This window comes from Pundamilia nyererei, unplaced genomic scaffold (genome assembly GCF_000239375.1).
Source record: "Pundamilia nyererei isolate P.nyererei 1_Seehausen unplaced genomic scaffold, PunNye1.0 scaffold00090, whole genome shotgun sequence".
Classification (NCBI taxonomy): Eukaryota; Metazoa; Chordata; class Actinopteri; order Cichliformes; family Cichlidae; genus Pundamilia; species Pundamilia nyererei.
This window is the reverse complement of record NW_005187491.1, coordinates 1875525-1895685: the sequence shown is the minus strand read 5'-3', so window position 1 is coordinate 1895685 and position 20161 is coordinate 1875525. Positions and strand designations below refer to the sequence as shown.

The following is a 20161-nucleotide window of genomic DNA, read 5'->3' as shown; positions in this document are numbered from 1 at the left end:
AACAGGTACTGAAGCAGATAACAAAAATAGAAAAGAAAAACTGGCTGTGGAAAACTAAACTGGGAAAACTGAAAAGTACAAGAAAACCCAAAATAAACCACTCAGAGAATGTAACCCAACTTACAAATACTCCAAAACTGAAATAAGCCCACACTTGGAGATGAAAGTGCTCTAAGATGTGATGCGGGCTGATCATTCCAGACTTCGTTTGTGAGAAGATTGTTAATTCAATCTTGAATTTAACAGGAAACCAATGATGAGAAGCTAATATAGACAAATATCATCTCTCTTTTGAGTCCCTTTTTGAGTACTAGTGTTTTGGATCAACTGAAGACTCTTCAGAGATCTTTTAGAACAATTTGATAATAAGTAATTGGAATACTAAAAAGTATGGACTGGTTTTCAACATCTTTCTGAGACTAAATGTTTCTAATTTTACCAATACTGTGCAGATGACAGAACTCAGTCTTACATATTTGTTTAATATGCACATATATGAACATATCCTGGTCAAAAATGACTTAAATATACCTCAGTGTTACTGGAGACAAAAGTAATACAGTCCACAGTAAGCACCTGGTTAGGCAACATGTTTATAAACTTCTGGCCGAGAACAATATTACAGATCATTCAGCGCAGTATGTCTGTTGGATATAACTTAACAAATTCATTTTTGTTATCTGGGTTCTAGATAAATATAATTGGGTGTCATCTGCATAGCAGTGAAAATGTATGTTATCTATTCCAACAATATTACCTAAGACAATTTTTTCTTTCTTAAACTAATAAGACTAGCATCACTGGGATTCCTACGAATTTGGCTGTAAGGCTGCATACTGTCCACATTTATGTAATAGCTCATATTCTTACCAGTTGGAGAACGGTATCCATAGACTTCCACTTCACAGAGTGTGAGAATCTTTCTTGAACCAGGCAGAGTCAATATAACATAGCGCCCCTCTGCTCGATCAGTGAAAGTCACACTGAAGGATATGCCAGCACCAACTTCAGAAATTTCACCAACCCTAACAAAAAGTGTGTGAGAGAGAAATATAGGATATATAGCTTTAGTGTCCTTGTGTGTAGCTTACCAGGGTAACATATTAGAACATGTGATTGTCAGTAATACAGTTGGTTCCATAAGTTTTTGGACATTTTGTAGGTTTTTAAATCAAATGATATGCAGCTTTCCGCTTTGGTTCAAGGGATTTAAGATTAAAATTACATTGTTGTTTAGGAATTACATCTGTCTTAATACATATATTATCACAGGCTAAAAATTAATTGGACAAACTAACATAATTTTAAAAGTAAGGATTGTTTTTAACCCCTTACAATGAACAACTGCTTGACGTCTACAACCCATGGACATCAACAAGTGCTGTTTAGTTGCTTGAGATGTTCTGCCAGGCCTTTACTGCAGCTACCTTCAGTTGCTGCTTGTTTCTGGGTCTATCTGCCTTCAGTTTTTCACTGTCCATTTGGACAGTGTCCAGTAAGTTTTACAGTATTTAGCTGAATCTGAGGAGTTCTGCAGTTTTGTACCCTGTATGCCTCAAGATTCATCCAGCTGCTTCAAATGGCAGTAACATCTTCAAACACTCTCAGTCATACACTGCCTATACCATCAGATTGCCTCCAGTATATTTTCAGATAATATGGTTTTCGGTCTTATATTTAAAATTACTACAAAAAGCCTCAGGGAGTCTCGGGGAACAGGCCTAACCTGGCCATAAAACTGCCTGTCAAGCTTTAACTTATGAGACTTTGAAAATGAGTTTAAAAATCGTTATAATTCATATAGACTTATTCCCTTGAATTAAATCTGGAAGCTTTAACTTCATTGACATATCAATTAGCTGTTTTAAATCAATTCCAAAATTGGTTTGACTGACACAAAAATTGTGTCAATCCAACAAATTGTGGGCCAAACTTTAGAGCAAATCAGACTTTATACTGAGATGTATTTTTAAGTAGTGGTATATCTGTAGCAAGCAGCCGGAAGTTATAGAGCAAAAATGATGGCAAATGAAGTAACAGATGTTAAGCCTTCAAAACCATTGACTGTCAGCTTTCAGACTATCAATATTTGATTTAACTATAACCACATGTCCAGAGATATAAACCCTTTTCTCAAAACTGACAAACAAAGGAGCAACCTCTACTGCTATCACTGATCCAGTTTGAAAGACAGCGGTAAGCCAAGATCGCTAACACCAAGAGAAACAGAAAAAGGCTAAATAAAAGATAAAAAAATCTCTCTGTATAAATTGATGGTATTTTTTTCTTTATTTGTACTAACTTTGGGTTTCCTAAACCTTCGTTGTTCAAAGAGTTGCCTATGTGGATCTTTAGCCCATTGAGCCTTTCATGACAGCAGTCTCCTCTGTTGGTGATGGTGACAGAAGTGATGATGTAGGACTGAAGCAGGTCCACTCTCCACCAGGGACGGTTCTGTGCACTAGTGAGCGTGCACGATCCCGCCCTGAAGTCAGAGTTACGGTTTCCATCAATTGCATTGTGGGCAGCTGAGAGGACGTGGTCCTCAGAGATCGACTGGGCTGCTGTACCACGCAAGGCCACATTTTCTGTGAATTAGGGAGTCACAGAAATAAGATAAAATAATAGGAAAGACATTCAAACAGACAGCAAAACTGCCCAAGCATCTAAGTTGTTGCACATGAGTTATGAGGTATTTATTTATGTGACCTAATTTCTACTGGAATTAATAAAGTATTATAATTATTTCCTTTCTGAGTTAGCTTATGCAGATTTGTTTTGTAGTATGACCTTCAGAAAGGTCAGTCTAGCTTTTACAGCAGGACAACATAAACCACAAACTTTTATGCAGAACACAATTCTAAAAACCAAAATATACTGTATATGAATTACTTATAGGCACTTGCTGCCAGAGTTGTGAAAGTCCAAAACTAGTCGTCTTGGAGAAAATAACACCAATACTTTAAGCAGTCCAGACAGTCAAATTATAAATATACATTATTTGATATTATAATGTATTTTGAACAAGCATGTCAGTATAATTATTTTACAAGACTCCTACAAGCAGACCACTCTGAATGTGTCAGTAAATAATATTCTGTTTTCCTCTACGCATGCAGTTAGTTTGTTGATTTGCAAAGTTTTCAGTTGAGTCGTTTGCAATAGCGTAACCCTTCTGTGGATTAAATCTGCATGTAGTCTGATTTCTCATAGTTTCCATGGATTTCTGATTTCATTTTTCACTCCTGTATCAGAATGCATAAATTCCTTTCCCATTGTTTTTTTTTTTCTGGATATTAAAAACATACAGAAAATACCTGTACTTTGTACTTTGCTATATTATAGAAATAAACTGTCTGCACCAGCATTTTTCACACATTAGTAGATCATCTGCACAACTTCCCAATCTCATAGGTGATTTTTTGTTTGTCATTATGGCCTCATGTTAATTAGCATTATGTAAATCTTTGACTTATGTGATAACCCCCACTTAAGCATTTGTGGATTTTTAAATCAGGAGTATTATCTCTTGGCAGCAGGCATTTTCATAGCTACTGAGGCAAGGACTGTTGCTAAAGGACATCTTTGTATGATGCTGATACGCCATTTTTAACATTTAAGACATTACTCTCATGTCACACTTACGATAAGTGGAAGTCGAACTCGTTCTTAAGAGGAGCAGCAGAAGGAAAACACTTGTTTTCATTATTCTGGTTAAGAAAGATGATATCTGTTGAGAACAAACAATATTTAGTCCTTTCTAGTTCCTAGTTATTAGTTATTACTGTAAGTATATTCCATTAGGACTCTTTCTTGAGAAATAAGCTAAGTCTATCTCCTTTTTCCCTGTGGAATCTGGTCAGTGAGAGTCAAAGGCTTTAAAACAATATTTTTCCAGGTTCCTTCCTTAAATGGTGAGAAGCAATATGCACAATTTGTAGACTCTGAAGAAATACTAGAAGTAAAGTCTCTAGCAGACACCATTTATTTGTTAAATCAGGTGGGGATTTATACTGAAAAGTGATCTTACAATTGAGTTCCTCTTTTCGTCTGTAACAGATTCAATTCAATTCAATTCAATTTTTCTTTATTGTCCCACTAGGGGAAATTAGTTTAGCAGCAGGAGGATAAGAACAACAGAACAATACTATAAAACAATAATAACAATAATAATGATAGAAAATTCAAGGACAATTATTTGCCATTAAGGAGACAAGACGCAGTAGGGATAAAAGAGACGGTCATTTCTAAGTGTGCTTTTGATAAATAAAAGAAAGAAAAGTGTTACCTGAGGATCGGGACAAAGCAGTTGCCTTTTTCCTGAAACAAAAGCTGCTATTAATTATATTTCTGTTTGTTTTTATCAATGCATCTCATCTCTCAGCTGAATCACACCAAACCAAACATTAAAATTTATCTCATATTCCTCTTCAACTCTGTCTATTCACGACCCAGTGGTTTGTTCCCAGGCATCTGTGTTCCACTTCCAGTCATGACCTAACTTTCTAACACTGTGAGCGAAACAGTGCACCGTAATGCAGATTTTTTTTTTTTTTTTTTTACTGATTATTTTGCAACATCCTTGTTCTTGTACTTGCGTCACACACTGTTGTTCAAAAGTTTGGGATCGCCTCGAGCTTTCAGAAAACAGATAGAGGTTCCAGGGCACCAATAACTGTTTCTGTTTTTCTACATAATGAAAACATTTTCTATTGAAACAATGAAATAATGCTCAAAAATGTTCACTCAATAGAGGGGTCTGTGCCTGAGGTTATTTTCCAAAAAAATCTAAACACACATATTTTCCATGACAGGATCCAGAGCATGTTTTGCAATTTCAATGAGGAAAATCTACAGGATTTATGGACTTCATGTGCCAGTTACTGGTAGACTTTGTTGCCCCTCTCATGTGTACTGACATGACTGTTTCCAGTATTGGGCCCAGTATATTTGGTGTTGTACATGTGCTAAGCTTTGGCAACAGCAACAGTGTTTTTAATGAAAATGTGTGGATGTGGTTCTAGAGTGGGAATTAGAAATTATAGAAGAGAGCCGTCAATGATCAAAGTTCAGACTGAACTTAAATCAGATAAAAGTAGTTAAATATGTTAAGCAGCTGATAATGCAGCTTAAGCACAAATATGCAGAAGTACCAGAAAGGCCACAAACTTCTAGTGAAAAGTAAAAATGCCTAGCTGCACATTTTCACTTGCCCGGGTGTTTCAACATGACATATACTGTGACTTCTCCATTTTCCCAACTGAAACACATAAGCCAACAAATCTGCAGCAACTGTATGATGTTATTGTTTCAGTCACTTTCTTCTCCACCACACTCCCCTGCCACATGTGACAGGTTTTCTACTTCACTAAATTTATGAACCACCTCTGACGTCTTCCTCTTTTCCTCCTGCCTGGCAGGTTGAACATCCATTGCCCATTGCCCCGCTATCCTTCCTCTTCCTCTTGCAGTACATCATCATATTCTTACCCTACGTCCACAAAGACACAGTAAAGCTTCTTCTGATCTTCACTTCTCCATCAGCTCTCTCAAAACAAACAGCCCATCTATAATGCTCTTTCTTAGAAGAAAACTATACTACTGCTTGCTGATCATCACCTCTCTTCTTAACTGAGCTTCAACAGCTCTTTCCCATATCTTCATGGCATGGCTCATGAAACTTATCCCTAGCGAAGACTGTGATGTACAGCGCTGTGCTCTTGACAATCAGCACCAGCACACTTCTTTCCTGTTCCTCAGGCGTCCTCTCACGTTTCCAGATTGTGTTAAAGTTGTTTAAAAAGTCCACTGTCCATCTCCATACCTCCATACCTCTACAGTTATGTCATCTATCCATCATATCAGCCAGCTCTTTCCATCTTCCTGTATAAAGTCTCTATTGTCACACCCACACTCCTACCTTTCCTTCTCACTCACTTTCTGCAAAACCATCTTCCATCGTTCTTCTTACTTTTGTCTTTTGTCTTTGGTCAACACTACCAAGTTTCCACTGCAACTCTGTTGGCCAACAGCACCGGATGTGGTGGTTGTTAACCTGAGCCCAGTGTGGTAATCTCATTCTTGATGATCCGCATTGAAATTTCAGCATAAAAAAAGGGGTCATGCTCAAGACTAAAGCTGATAAAATTAGACAGTACAACAAGAATTTTAAAATAATGTAATTTTTGCAGTGATTAAATTCAGACTTTTCTTGGAGCAGAGATTGTTACAGCATATGAAATGCTTATGATGAAACAAACAAAACATCCAACAAAAAGCAACAGCAGTGAGAATTGAGAAGTCAAAAAAATCAAATGTACTGTAATTACACACTAATGTCACGTACTAGAATATCACATTGTTTTACTTGAATCAACAGTCAGTAGACACAAACAACAAACATGTTTTACATAGAATCAAAAAAAAATCAAAAATTATTTTACTGTAACAGTTCTAATCTAGCATACATTTTTTTCTTCTAAATTTCCAAATACTTTTATAATGTATGATCCATAAGTGACTAATCAATGTTCTATTTATTAATCTACTGTTTTGATCTATGCAAGATGTAATAAATACCTAATTAAACGTCTGCAGTGTGCAAGCTTTGTGTTTGTTTTTCTGTTTTCTTAATCCAGCCTAGAGCCGTACACTTCGACCTCACACAGACTCAGGAACTCTTCTCTGTCGGGAATGACAATATTAACATAGCGGCCTTCGGTTCCATTGCATGTGAACTTAGCAACAACATCTCCAGCGATGCTTGTGATCACAGCACACCTATCAGAGGAAACAGAAATTTAATTTGTTAATCCCAGTCAGGACAAATTATTTGTCCGTGGTGTTCTGGCTCACTGAACTCCACGGATGTCCTTTGAAGACTAACAAATCACATCACATCGTAGTCTACCCCAATGTATACCGTGCACACATGGCACAAGCTGCTTGTCAGTGACACATCACAGGGAGGTGAATCGCTGTCTGAATGCTGAATTAATGCTGTCTGTTAGTGCTGTGCAAAGTAATCTTCATATAGAGTGGCACTGTTTGTGGTCCAAAAATGTACATTCCTGACAGTCATAGTTTATAAGAATCAAACGTTCCCATGCAATTTATTAGGAAATGAATGCGGGTCATTTTTGACCCGCTTATGCATCTAGGGGTTAAGAAAATAAGTGCATGAATTACTTTTGTCAGCAATAAGACTGCAGAAGCTGTAAGATGTGTTGAAATGCAGCACGGGCATAGCTAAAACGGGCTACCTGGAGTTGTTGTTCCCGTTGTTGCGAAGGGAATCGCCAATGCGGATCTCGGCTCCATTGAGTCGTTCTGGAAGAGAATCTTGATTTACTATATTAATAGAAAACACTTTACGTGTTTTGAGCAGATCAAGTCGCCACCAGGGGCTCATTGATTTCTGTGTGAGAGTGCAGGAGGCATCTTCCCATTTGCTGTTACGATTTCCATCTATGGCATTAAATGCGTTGCCAAATGCATACAGTGAGGATTGTGTGGCTTTTCCTTGGAGTGCAAGATTCTCCTCTGAAAAAAGAACAAAAGAGTAACTGTGATGTTTGTTGCATGTAGCAAATTATGATAAAGCGAAAAGTTGATTTTTTTTTTCAGTTTCAAGTGAAAGAAAAAGTGATATTAATTCTTGTCAACCTAAGATTTTGAGTTTATACCACAGCTTGCTGATATATTGATTACTGTCCACATTAAATGATATAATAGCTCATATTCTCACCAGTTGGAGTAGGGTATCCATAGACTTCCACTTCGCAGAGTGTGAGGATCCTTCGTGAACCGGTCACAGTCAAAGTTACATACCGTCCCTCCACACGATTGGTAAAAGTCAGATCGAAGGATTTGCCCAAACGAATTCGAGAAATTCTACCAACCCTAACAGAAAATGTGAGAGTTAAATAGTTTACAGCAGCAGAGGTCAGAATATTTAATTTCCAGCATGGTAATGCAACAAATCCAGTTCTACTCAAAAGTATATTGGATTTTTTTACCCCATGAATCAAGTTGGGATGTATTTTTATAGTATTATTTGTGCCTTTAACTATCTGTAACAGACATTTTCCATATATATACATATTCATATACAAAAAACCCTATAAATATAAAGATTGCTGTTTTTTGTTTGCTTGTCATTTTGTGTTGTTGGCTATAAATAAGCAGACTATCTTCTTATATCTTTAAAAGAAAAACCCCAAGTAACCAAATATTGCAGAGATAAGATGAGGAAAAATGCCGAGGAAAGAGTAAAAGAAAAACAAAAGAATGACAATATTGCTGATAATTACGTATTTGTTTATATTTACACTGGGTTATCTAAACCGTCATTGACCAAAGAGTTGCCAATGTGGATCTCCAGCCCGTTGAGCCTTTCATGACAGCAGTCTCCTCTGTTAGTGACGGTGATGGAAGTGATGACGTAGGACTGAAGCAGGTCCACTTTCCACCAGGGATTGGTCTGTTCATTAGTGTGTGTGCACGACCCCGCCATAAAGTCAGAATTGCGGTTTCCATCAATTGCATTGAGGGCAGATGCCCTAGCATGCGGGTAACAGGTTGACTGAGTTGCTTTACCACGTGTAGCCAGATTTTCTGTGAATTAGACCGTTACAATGTATAAAAAAGATCAAATGAAAACAACAACAAAAACAAAACGTTCCACTGCTATCACAGTTTTTTGTAATTGTTACCTCAGGCAAATTGGCTCTTGCACTCAATCTGGCAGAAAATAGTTTTTTAGTAGTTAAGTTTCAGCAAAGTAAAAAGCATCATTGAAACAAGCAAGTGTAAATTAAGTGAGTAAGACAACGCTCCAATCAGAATGTGCTCCACAGTCTCCCTGATGGTGTTGTATGTTGACATTGGAGACTGGTGACAGTTAACAGTATCTGATACATGATGAGAACATGTTGGCCAGGCGTCGTCGCAGCCCCTCCATTTATCTACTCTCTGAAACAACCTGTCTGAGCTCCTCTTCATTTAGAGCCACCTTCATTTTAAGGCATCGTTCTTCTGGTTGGTTGGCTGAATGTCAGGCGGGTGAAGCTGTGTATCTGAGATGACTAGAAATTAATGTCCACACTTTTTGGCATTTTAAATACCAAAAAGATAATAGGATTGTTGGGGAAGGGGCAGTAGGTGGGCTTAGAAAGAATAAAATACAGTTTATACAAAAAGCATTTCTGGGCTTTGGGGGGCATTTTAGTTCTAAGACTACTATGTTGTGCACCATGAAGTTCTTGGTTTGTTTGCTTGCTGGACTATCCCAGCTACCATAGGGTGAGAGGCGGGGTACACCATTGACAGGTTGCCAGCCTGTCACATGGCTAAGAAACAGAGACAGACAACAATTATGGGCAATTTAGAATCACCAATTAACTTAACCCCACAAACTGCATGCCACAGATGGATGGATGGATGTCATTACACAAAATCATAACTGACACACATCTCACACTGACTCTAACATCACACTTACGATAAGTAGAAGCCAAAGTCGTCCTCAGGAGGAGCAGCAAAATGAAAACACTCCGTTTCATCATTCTGGTTTCAAAAGAAACAGAAAATAAACTGTTAGGTATTTTATGTTTTCAACACCAGTTAAGAGAAGCTTTTGTGCAAAAACACACGTGAAAATCTTTGAATAAAACAACCTAAATAGCATTTTATCTTTGCATGCTCCAATCACCATTGGATGGTTGAAAGCTGCCAAAAAATATGCTGACGTGAATAAACTGTCGATTTAAGCTTCGATTCTTTTTTAAGTAGATTGGCCTCTAAAAGCAATTGACAACAAAAAAAGTTAAACCAGAAATTCAAAATAGAAAAAGAAAAGTTCACAGCTGTAAATTGACGATGTAACAGTCTACATTCTATATTCAGATGGTGAGAAAAGAGAAATCTGCACACGGAGGTTTATGTCAAGAAAAGTTTGTATCAAGATTTTTTTTTTCAAGAAATAAAAAGTCTTACCTGAAGATCCGAACAAAGCAGATATTGTTTCCCCTGGGACTGTCAGTGAATCAGAAAAGCTGCTACTGATGATATTTCTTTTATCTTTTGTTTTTTGTATGCATTTCTGCCTTTACCTCAGCAGAAAATATATCATATTCCTTCTCAACACTGTCTAATTACTTCCCACTGGTTTGTGCCCCATGCACATCAGTTTCACTTCCATACTTGTGAATTATATTTCCAGCCAGCGTGCCAGAACACAGATGTTTTCCTGGTTATTTTGCAATATCCTGTTTTCAGTTATTACTCAAGATTTAATCATGCACTATTGCTCAAAAGTGTAGGATTAAGCACTTTTTCTTTTCAGTTCTTTTTTGTTTGTGTGTTTAACCTTAAATTGATTAAAAAATGAATGTTGTAAGTGAACAATATTGATTAATATAATCTTTTCTCATATATCACCTTATTTTTTATTCAAATGGGTTTGAAGAGGTCCGTTTTTAGCATACTGAAGAAAAATCTTAAACCAGATTAAAATAACTGAATGAAATGAAAAAACTGAGTAATTACTTGAATCAACTCTTATCTCCTGAACAGACAGATTATGCATCCTAACAGAAAGTATTTGTTGTATGCTCCCTAAAATGACACACATTTCTTTTTTGACATTGTGGCGTTCACCTTTCCTGGGTTTCAAAGCAAGTTACTTGATGTACAGACAGATCGGAGCTGTGGTGTCTCTCGTGATGAAGAGAAAGCTGAGCAAGAAGGTGAAAGTGTTTTGTGGCTAGTTTAATTCTAACCTCACCTGGGACTATCAACTTTGCATAGTGACCAAAAGAACAAGATACAAGCTGTAGAAAGGAACTTTTTCTGAAATCCTAAACCCATCTACCATCGATGCTGCCTTAACGTGTGTAGTGTTACCAAATATGAACAAATCAAGTAAAACTGCTCAGTGGTACTTTTTTACTTGCCTGGGTGTTAATATACAATATTAACAAATTACATATTTACACGTAGACATTGAGGGCTAGCAGGAGGGACCATGCGCTTACCTGCTGCTCTCTGGCAGGTAGCTCCATGCCCTCCTGGGTTTTAAATGCACCTTAGAACACACATGCATCAACACTACAATGAGCGGGTGGAGGGGGGCTAGGGGGAGGAGTTGGCCGTCCGACTGCGGTCTGGAGTGTGGGGCCTCCCTGCTGCTGCTGCGGAGTCGGGGCGGTCTGCCTCCCGCCACCGCAGGGAAAAGGGTAACACCACCTGGGTCTGGGTGCAGTTCCCCCCTCCAGGGGCAAGGGTACCTAGACCCGGTTTGTAGAGTACGCTTGGGGAGTGTGATCGTGTGTACAGCGTCTCTTTATGTCTGTCTCCACGTTGGTTGAGTGTGGAGTAAGTGCATATGAGAGCATGAGGGTGGGAATGGATGTTTGTATCTGTGTGTGCCTGTATTTCTGTGTCTATATGTCAGGTTGGGGACATCTCAGGCCCTCCAAGGTTTGGAGGCCTATCTCCCCCTACCACCACTTCCCCTGCCAGTGGCGGACTCCCTCAGACATCGGTCCATTGGTGGTTCATTGTGTCCGGGGATGGGCGTCCAGGTACACACCGGCTCACTCCTTGGCGGCCGCTTATCGGGGCCTGGAGCCTGGGGCTCGCTCGGGCCACTTCGGAGGTGGGGTGCCCCCGGCCTCTCGGCCTGGGGCTCGGTCACTCAGGCACAGCTGGCTGCCGGCGGAGCTCACGGGCGCGTCACTGCAACTCCCCTTGGCTTCTGCTCCGCGGCTGCTGGGTGAGCCCTCATCTGGGACTCTCCTCAGCTCTTACTGGGACAGTGGTGCGGCTGCCCCTCTGTTGGTCTTCCATGGTCTCTTGTGTTCTGGGGGCCTCTGGATGTCTGGAGTTTTGATCTCCTCCATACCTGCTTCATGCCCTGGAGGACGGGGCTGTGGCCCCCCCACACCCTCTAGCAGATCATTACATGAAGGAACTTTTTTAAAAAAACAAGCGCGTCCATGCTCACAGGTGTACACACGGGTGATCACACCCACAAACTACACCCTTTTTGGCTCCTACCTCAAAGCACACTGTGTTCTGTTGATCTTATGTGCTGCACAATAATGTTTAACATTTAGTATTTACTGTCATATTCCCATATATCATTGTGATGTTGTTTATTCTATTACTCTTGTTCTCTTCTGCTTGTTTTCTTTTTTAGCAGGTGACCCAGGTGATTGATACATGCATTTTTTTTTCTTTTTCCGCCCGTTCTGTTGGTTTTTGTCTTTTGCCCTTCTCCCCCGTCCCTCTTCTCAGCTGTTTCTCTTTCCCTCTTTCTTTCTCCCCTTCTTTCCCCCGGTCAAGTCTGTCCCGTATTCAGTAAGTGAAAATAAAATAAACAATAAAAGGTGAATCAAATGGACCATTACGGCAAGGCTGGGATGGTCAATTTGGTAAAGTACGGTAAATCCGTTGGGCATCTTTCTTTGCCTTTAGACAACAATTCTGATGGCAAAAGAGCCAAACGGGACAGGCAAAAAAACAAAAAACAAAAAACATATTACAAATACTCAGTGACTTCTGTATCTTGGTGTCTGAAAACAGATAAACAGCTTGTGATTTAGTGATACTATTATATTTATATGTGTGTGTGTGTGTGTGTGTGTGTGTGTGTGTGTGTGTGTGTGTGTGTGTCTGATCTCAGCCAGGTGATACACATTATGAACATCATATAATCACATCATATCAATTTGACAGTGACATAGTTATATCTATTGCGCATTCAGTAATTTCACCAAAAATCAAAACAACTACAGAAACAATTCAAATGACAGCTACGGCAGTGATGTAGTTAACAAAGTTATTCTCTTAAACGGAGGCGTACTAGTTCCTAAGACTAAATATGTACTTAGTTTTTACAGAGACGAATGTTAAATGTATCTATATTTTTTGCAGAATAGAAAAAAAATTATTAATAAAATAAATTCACTTGTGATATTGTTTATTCATACCAAATTTATTAAAAGACGGGATCAAATGTTTAGTTGTCAAGAAAAATTGGAAAGTCATTTTTCTTATACTTTTTTTTTTCAGATGACTGTAAATTCTACAGTTCAGTCAGAACTGAGACGTTCTTTCATCAGTTCTCCTTTTCTCTGACAGAAAAAAACATGATTCATTTCAGTGAAGTTTCCACCGTTCACAAGGTCAGTAAAGACATTCTTAACAAATACATACATTGTGACATTATTATTGCGACATGTGACAATAAATGCATCATAAGCAGGCTGATGTTTGTTTTTCATTGTTGTCACAAAGTGCTGTTTCAACTAAAGAGTAATGGGAACATTTTTTAATATACAGTGTTATCTGTGTATATGTGCTAAGTAGTACAATTAAAGCTGATGTGTTTGCAGGACTCTTTGGTAAAATGTTACAATCACTGAACACTTATACTGTATCGTGGATAACAAAGCAGTTCAAATTATGGCTTTTTTAATTAGATGCAATTGTTTTTCATGATTATATTAAAGCTGTGATTTGTTTTGTTTGTTTAAGAGAGAAATTTAGCTGCTTTAGCATTAATCTAGTCTCGAGCCATACACTTCGACCTCACACAGACTTAGGAACTCATTTCTCTTAGGAATGACGATATTAATGTAACGGCCCTCTGTCCCATTGCACTTGAAAACAGCAACAGCACCTCCTGCAATACCTGTGATCACGGCACACCTGGCAGAAGAAACAGAACATGATCTAGTTAATTATGATCAGAACACTTGTTTTGTTCATGGAATTTAACAACTCAACTCTCAGCCTTAGTTTCAAATATAACATTCATAATGGGCCCTAAAAGTTCACATCAAGTCACTGAGTCAAATCTCAGGCATGTCAGATAAACACACACACAATGAATGTACACTCAGAGTGTTTGCCATAGTTAATGCACACTCAGATCCAACTCTTCCATTTGACTCTGACTTGAATTATTTCAATTACTTCTGCATACACTATTATAATTTCATTAATTGAAACATTGACCATCACCATGCCTATATGCTGTTAAAATGAAGAGTAGATGATGTTTTTATTATTTTTTCTTGTAAATTCATGACTACAACCTGTCAAAATATCAGTTTTTCTTGTAAATCTGTATTGTGTGAGGTTTTTTTTCCCAGTCTTTAATTTCTCACTTTAATCTCATTGAAAACCTGAATTATGCCGTAGCCTCACTGTTGATTATGTGAGGATAAATGCTAACATCTATACAATAATAAACTCACCATGACAATTATAATCATGACTAGTTATGACTTTCGACCTGATTACCCATTTGCCTCAGCATATTAGTATGCTTCCAATTATAACCTGATAAAAAGTAAAAAGTAAGGATGGGGAGGTGTCACCATTTCATTCAGTTTGTCCTGTCTGCATCACCAATTATCACTAATTATGAACGAGCAGAAATGCATTTCTTATGTGGAAATTCTGACACTACGTCAGCTTTAAAGAAGAAAGGGATGGGCGATGCAAACTCTGTTTGCCAGGAACCAAGCTGCTCTCAACAGGTTAGTTAGTTCATAGACTGCAGGCTGTTAGACTTGATGGATAGCATTAACAACCTGCTGGCTGCAAATAATAAGTCTAACCTCAGTCTAATTTCAGCTAACGCCAGCTAACAATGTTAGCTTGGTGGAGAACAGCCTTCAGTATTAGCAATAAATCACAGAGCAATAGGATATTCATATAGTTGTAAAAAGCATGACAATATATTAAGTAATCCAAAATATTCAGAATATAATACTCACACTGAGTAACTTGCAGGATAAGTTACGGAATACATCACAAATGACATTTTGGGGCATGTATTCTGTAATCTGTAGTGGAATACATTTTAAAAGTAACCTTCCCAACACTGACTGCTGTGACCAATAAAGGGAGCAGTCGAAAGAAGAAGAGTATAAGCTGTTAAGACATGCCACGATGAAATGTGAAGTACCTGGGATTATTGTTGCCATCGTTTTCAAGAGATTCTCCAATGCGGATTTCAGCTCCATCGAGTCGTTCTGGTTGAGAATCTTGATTTACGATACTAACAGAAAACACTTTATGTGTTTTGAGCAAATCAAGCCGCCACCACGGACTCATTGATTTTTTTGTGAGAGTGCAGGAGGCCTCTTCCCATTTGCTGTTACGATTTCCATCTATGGCATTATATGCAATGCCAAATGAATATCTTGACGACTGTGTGGCTTTTCCTTGGAGTGCAAGATTCTCATCTGCAAAAAGGACAAATTTTAAAAAGTATGATGTTTGTCATGTTTGTTAAGTCACTTGAAGCGCTGCAGTACATGTGCAACAATTAAAGATTTTTCCCCCAATTTTGTAGTTTGCATTAATATATATTGATTAAACCTTTATTGCAGCGGCACCGCTTATCAGCCTGAAACTTTGTGGTTTATACCACAGCTTGTAGGTAAGGCTACATGCAGTCCACATTTATTCACAGTGTCATGAAAAAGTATTTGGCCTCTTCCAGATTTCTTAGATTACTTAAATATTCCAGATCAAAAGATAATCCGAGACGATACAAAATGCAATTTTTAAAAAGTTATTTAATTTATTAAAGTGATAACGCTAACCAAACCAAACTGGGGTTACAATAAGGGTTGTAACCCTAATTGGGTTACAAAATAATTTGTAAGGCAACGAGACTCCTTCAAACCCTGGTTCATCATCCACAAACAGAGAAAACCTGGAACAGTGAACCATCAAATTACTCTAGGAGCTCATCGCAGATTCATCCAGGAGGTCACAAAAAATCTAAACAAAACAGCTACAGAACTGCAGGCCTCACTTACTTCAGCTAAGGTCATTGTTCAACAATAAGAAAGAGACTGGGCAAAAATGGCATCCATGGGAGACTTCAGAGGTGAAAACCACACCTGACTTGCTGTAATTGATGGAGCCATAAATTCTGCTTCCTTCCAGAAAAACCTGAAGAAGAATGCCTGAACATCAGTTAATGCCATGAAGCTCAAGCACAATTGGGTTATGCTACAGAACAATGATTTGAAACACACCACCACCACCACAAGTCCACTTTTTAATAGAAAACAATGGAAGGTTTTTGAGTGGCCTAGTCTAAACTTAAATCAGTTTAAGATGCTTTGCAAAATGACCTTCAACATGCCCCTCATGCTCGAAAACCCTCCAACATGACTGAAAAATTCAGCAAAGAAGAGTAGGCAAAAGTTCGTCATATCCAGTTATCCCAAAATGTTTGATTGCTGTTCTTGGTAATCTTTGTCCAGTATCAAAATTTGTTTGCTGATCTGAAACATTTAAGTGTGACCAATACACAAAACACCCCTAAGAAATCAGGAAGGGGGCAAATACTTTTCCATAGCATTATATGTAGTGGCACAAATTCTCACCGGTTGGAGCAGGGTATCCATAGACTTCAACTTCGCAGAGTGTGAGGATCCTACCTGAACCAGGCAGGGTCAATGTTACATAACGTCCCTCTACCCGATTGGTGAAAGTCAATTTGGATTCACCTGTACGACCTTCAGAAATTGTACCAACCCTTACAGAAAGTGTGAGAAAGAAACACAGAGTTTACCACAGCAGCAGATTTCAGAACATTTTATGGTCAGCGTGATAATAATGCAGCAAGATATTGTAGTACTATATAAATTTAGTTGGGATGCATTTTTACAGTAGTTAAATCATTGCAGGTACTATAATTAAATTGTTTGTTGTAGTATTATGTAGCATGCCAATGGTCCGAGTATGGACAGCTAACAAAGTCAGCCCTGCAGCAACCAATCCTGCTACCAGTGATTACTTTAGAAAGGCAGAAGTAAACACCACAATACTTTTTTATGCTTACAAACATAAAAATGCAAAAATTAAAGAAAAAAGAATCATTGTATAGCTGATGATTTGTTTCTCCTTTCTATTTACACACTTTGGGTTTTCTAAACCTTCATTGTTCAAAGAGTTGCCTATGTGGATCTCCAGCCCACTGAGTCTGTGCTGACAGCAGTCTCCTCTGTTGAAGATGGTGACAGACGTGATTATGTAGGACTGAAGCAGGTCCACTCTCCACCAGGGGTTCGTCTGTTCGTTAGTGTGTGTGCAAGACCCAACCGAAAATTCAGAATTACGATTTCCATCAATCGCGTTGTGGGCAGCTGACACGGGGTTATCAGTTAAACGGGTTGATTGAGTTGCTTTACCACGCAGGGCCACATTTTCTGCAAATCAGAGATGTACAATGGATATAAAATATACAATGCATAATAAAATATCAGTAGATAATAAAATACAGTAATATCCAAACAAAGAGAGTTTTTGAAATGGCGAGTATTGCACATTAAAAAATAGCTTTCCATAAGCCACTAAATAAAAGAGGTTGTGAATGCAAGTTGTTGCTTTGATTATGCTTCATAAAGTCACTTCTTCTAGGAGACTGTAATTTATTCTGCAATAAGAAAAGTTCAGTCCAGGAAAGCAGAAAAACAATCTTTCAATTTTCCCTGCAACCCACAGCTCCAAAAATCCAAATTTATATGAAAAAATCTAGAGGCATCTAGTGTTACAGCTGCAGGGTTGCCCTACACTAGTTAACTAGCAATTTCCTTTTGTTCAAGTCCAAGTTTATTTATATAGCACTTTTAAAACAACATCTATTGACCAAAGTACTGTACAATAGTCAAAGCAGAAGACATAAAATAGGATAAAGTTAGAAGGGAATAGAATCACAGAAATATAAGACAATAAAAACAGTAGTAACAGACTCATACTGATCTAAAGCCAGAGACTAAAAATGGGTCTTCAGATGGGTTTTTAAAGTATCCAGTATTGGGGAGGTCCTGATATGAAAGGCAACGTGTTCCACAATTTAGGAGCAGTCACCGAAAATGTCTGGTCTCCTCTGTGTTTTCTGCCTACATTCACCTGCTTCACCTTTCCTTTCACTCTAGCTGCTATCCGTATTGATTTTAAAATTCTTTTACTCACTTGTAAAATTTTAAATAATATGGCACCTAGCTATTTAACAGAACTTCTCCAGTTGTATAACCCAAAAAAGCATTTTTTTTTTTTTTACTAAATCAGGGGGTGTTTTCATTTTTACGATATCTCACACACTTACGATAAGTGGAAACCGAGCTTATTCCTAGGAGGAGTAGCAGAAGGAAAGCATTCAGTTTCATCATTCTGTTGAATTTAAGAAAGATGGGATTTTTATTAGTAAACAATATTTTATTGCAAATTTAATTTATTACTGGTTCCCGTGTCAAAGTATTTAAGCCCCACCTTTAAGGTGAAATAGTTAGGATCAAAGTTATTGTAGGAAAAGAAACTTTGTGAAAGAAAAAAACACAAATGTGCACTGGTGTTTTGTTGGTCAGAAGTGAAATGCAGTGTGGTAAACACTTTAAAGACACTGGGAAAAATGTTAATGTGACCAAAACCACTACAAACTATATGCCTGTACATCACCCATTCACTTAAAGCAGCAAGCACTGATCTCACCATGAAAACATTGGAATTCTCTATAAATTAAAAAAGTGGCTTTCAAGCTTCAATAGGATCTTTCCTTGAACAGGATTACTACTCTTCAAATCTTAAGTTATGAATTAGTTTATGTATATATTTTTACATTAGAGTTGTTTTGTTGTGAGCCTGAATTGAAATTTTTTTTCTTAATTTTTCCCTTGAACTTCTTCTTAGTTTTAAGGTTCCAAAAAAGGGGTTTTGGGCAAAAAAAGAAAACAAATTCTATATTTAAACTGAAAATACAGAAACATAATAAAGATAATCAGTTTCAAGAAAAGAAATGAAATGTGTTACTTGAGTATCCAGACTGAGCAGATGCTTCTTCCTGGAAATTGATGATTCAGTGAAAGAGAAGCGCAACTACTGATGTTGTTTCTGTGTGTGTTTTATATGTATATGCAGCTCCGCCTCTGCTGAACAACAACTAACCAATCATCAGAAACCACATTCATATTCTCCTCAAAACGATCCAGTTACTTCCTACTGGTTTGTGCCCATGCACATTTGTTTCACTTCCTCACTTGTGAATTACATTTTCAAGAATTAGTAAAGCAGTTCTCCACAGCACTGATGTTTTTTCTGGTTATTTGGCAATATCCTCCTACTTATTACTCAAGATGTAATCAGACGTTTACAAAATATAATTTTGCTTCAAAGTTTGGGGCCATTTTGAAATGTGCTTGTATCTGAAAGATAAGTGGACTGATAATTTTACATCAAATTGCTCAAAAGCTCTATAAGTTAAAAAAAATCCGATTAATGGAATCGTTCATCATAGATCAATTTGTCATTAAAAAAAAACCCAACTTTTTGTAGGCTTTTAGGAACAATTAGGCTCATATTCCAATGGTGCATTTTGAACTTCACGTACTTTTAGCTTTCTAATGACAATTAAATGTGTAACTGTCATTAAGAAACTCTTTCACAGATCTATTAATGCAGCTGATTTTAATGCAGTGTGGTCATTGGTGCCAGTTGGTCAGGTCTTATTTCAGAAATTGCTAATGTACTGGAAGAAAATATCCAGTGAGCAGAAGTTGGATCCAAGGCATTAAAATGGTTTACTGATGCCAGAGATTACACGAAAGTGGCCAGACTGCTTTAGGCTGATAACAAGGCAGCAGTAACTCAAAAATACACTCATTACATTGAAGGTATTCAGAATAGCATCTCTGAATGCAGAACATATTGAACCTTAAAACAGATGGACTACAGCAGTTTGCACCAACTCATGAAAGTTGGATAACAGAAGACTGGAAATACGTTGTCTGCTCTGATGAGTTTCAGATCCTGGTGTGAGATACGAATGGTAGGGTCAGAATTCTCTTGGCTCATTTTGACCCTGTTAGTGCCCACTGAACAGAATTTAAAACAGTCCAACCTATAAAGAAACCATCATGGTCATACGGTGGTTGTTTTCAGTTTTAAACCTGCTATTCTAGTCATCACAGCGTGCAAAGTCTTTGTAATACTGACAAACACAGCAGGCGAAGAGTTCAAAAAGGAAATATAATTAGTAAGAATGAACATAATTTATTGATGAACAGACTTTAGATAGGTGTGTGGTGGTTAGACTCCAATGGCCCCACCAACTAAACAAGATCAGTCA

General features: G+C 37.8%; 2 protein-coding genes across 3 annotated transcripts in view; both read right to left on the bottom strand.

Moving 5' to 3' along the window:
• LOC102207529 (uncharacterized) overlaps positions 1-10232 on the bottom strand; it is a 13991-nt gene extending 3759 nt beyond the window's left edge. The window contains exons 1-11 of the mRNA XM_005739238.2: positions 9997-10232; positions 9503-9567; positions 8331-8616; positions 7748-7902; positions 7263-7542; positions 6640-6780; positions 6056-6138; positions 4289-4332; positions 3646-3730; positions 2303-2588; positions 871-1025 (exon numbers count right to left, since the gene is read on the bottom strand). Of these exons, the coding sequence (XP_005739295.2) occupies positions 871-1025; positions 2303-2588; positions 3646-3730; positions 4289-4332; positions 6056-6138; positions 6640-6780; positions 7263-7542; positions 7748-7902; positions 8331-8616; positions 9503-9566 (1579 nt within the window). The 5' untranslated portion in view covers position 9567; positions 9997-10232. The remainder of the gene's footprint in view (positions 1-870; positions 1026-2302; positions 2589-3645; positions 3731-4288; positions 4333-6055; positions 6139-6639; positions 6781-7262; positions 7543-7747; positions 7903-8330; positions 8617-9502; positions 9568-9996) is intronic.
• Positions 10233-12979: 2747 nt separating this feature from the next.
• LOC102207993 (fucolectin-1-like) lies at positions 12980-18902 on the bottom strand. 2 transcript variants are annotated; one of them, XM_005739240.1, is made up of 6 exons: positions 18847-18902; positions 18146-18210; positions 16958-17246; positions 16422-16573; positions 14984-15263; positions 12980-13716 (listed from the first exon to the last, which is right to left on the bottom strand). In XM_005739240.1, the coding sequence occupies exons 2-6, from the start codon at positions 18207-18209 to the stop codon at positions 13566-13568; spliced, it is 936 nt and encodes a 311-aa protein (XP_005739297.1). In that variant the 5' UTR covers position 18210; positions 18847-18902; the 3' UTR covers positions 12980-13565. The 2 variants fall into 2 exon arrangements, with proteins under 2 accessions (XP_005739297.1, XP_005739298.1); XM_005739241.1 differs by having other exon boundaries at positions 16476-16573.
• Between the last annotated feature and the right edge of the window lie 1259 nt (positions 18903-20161).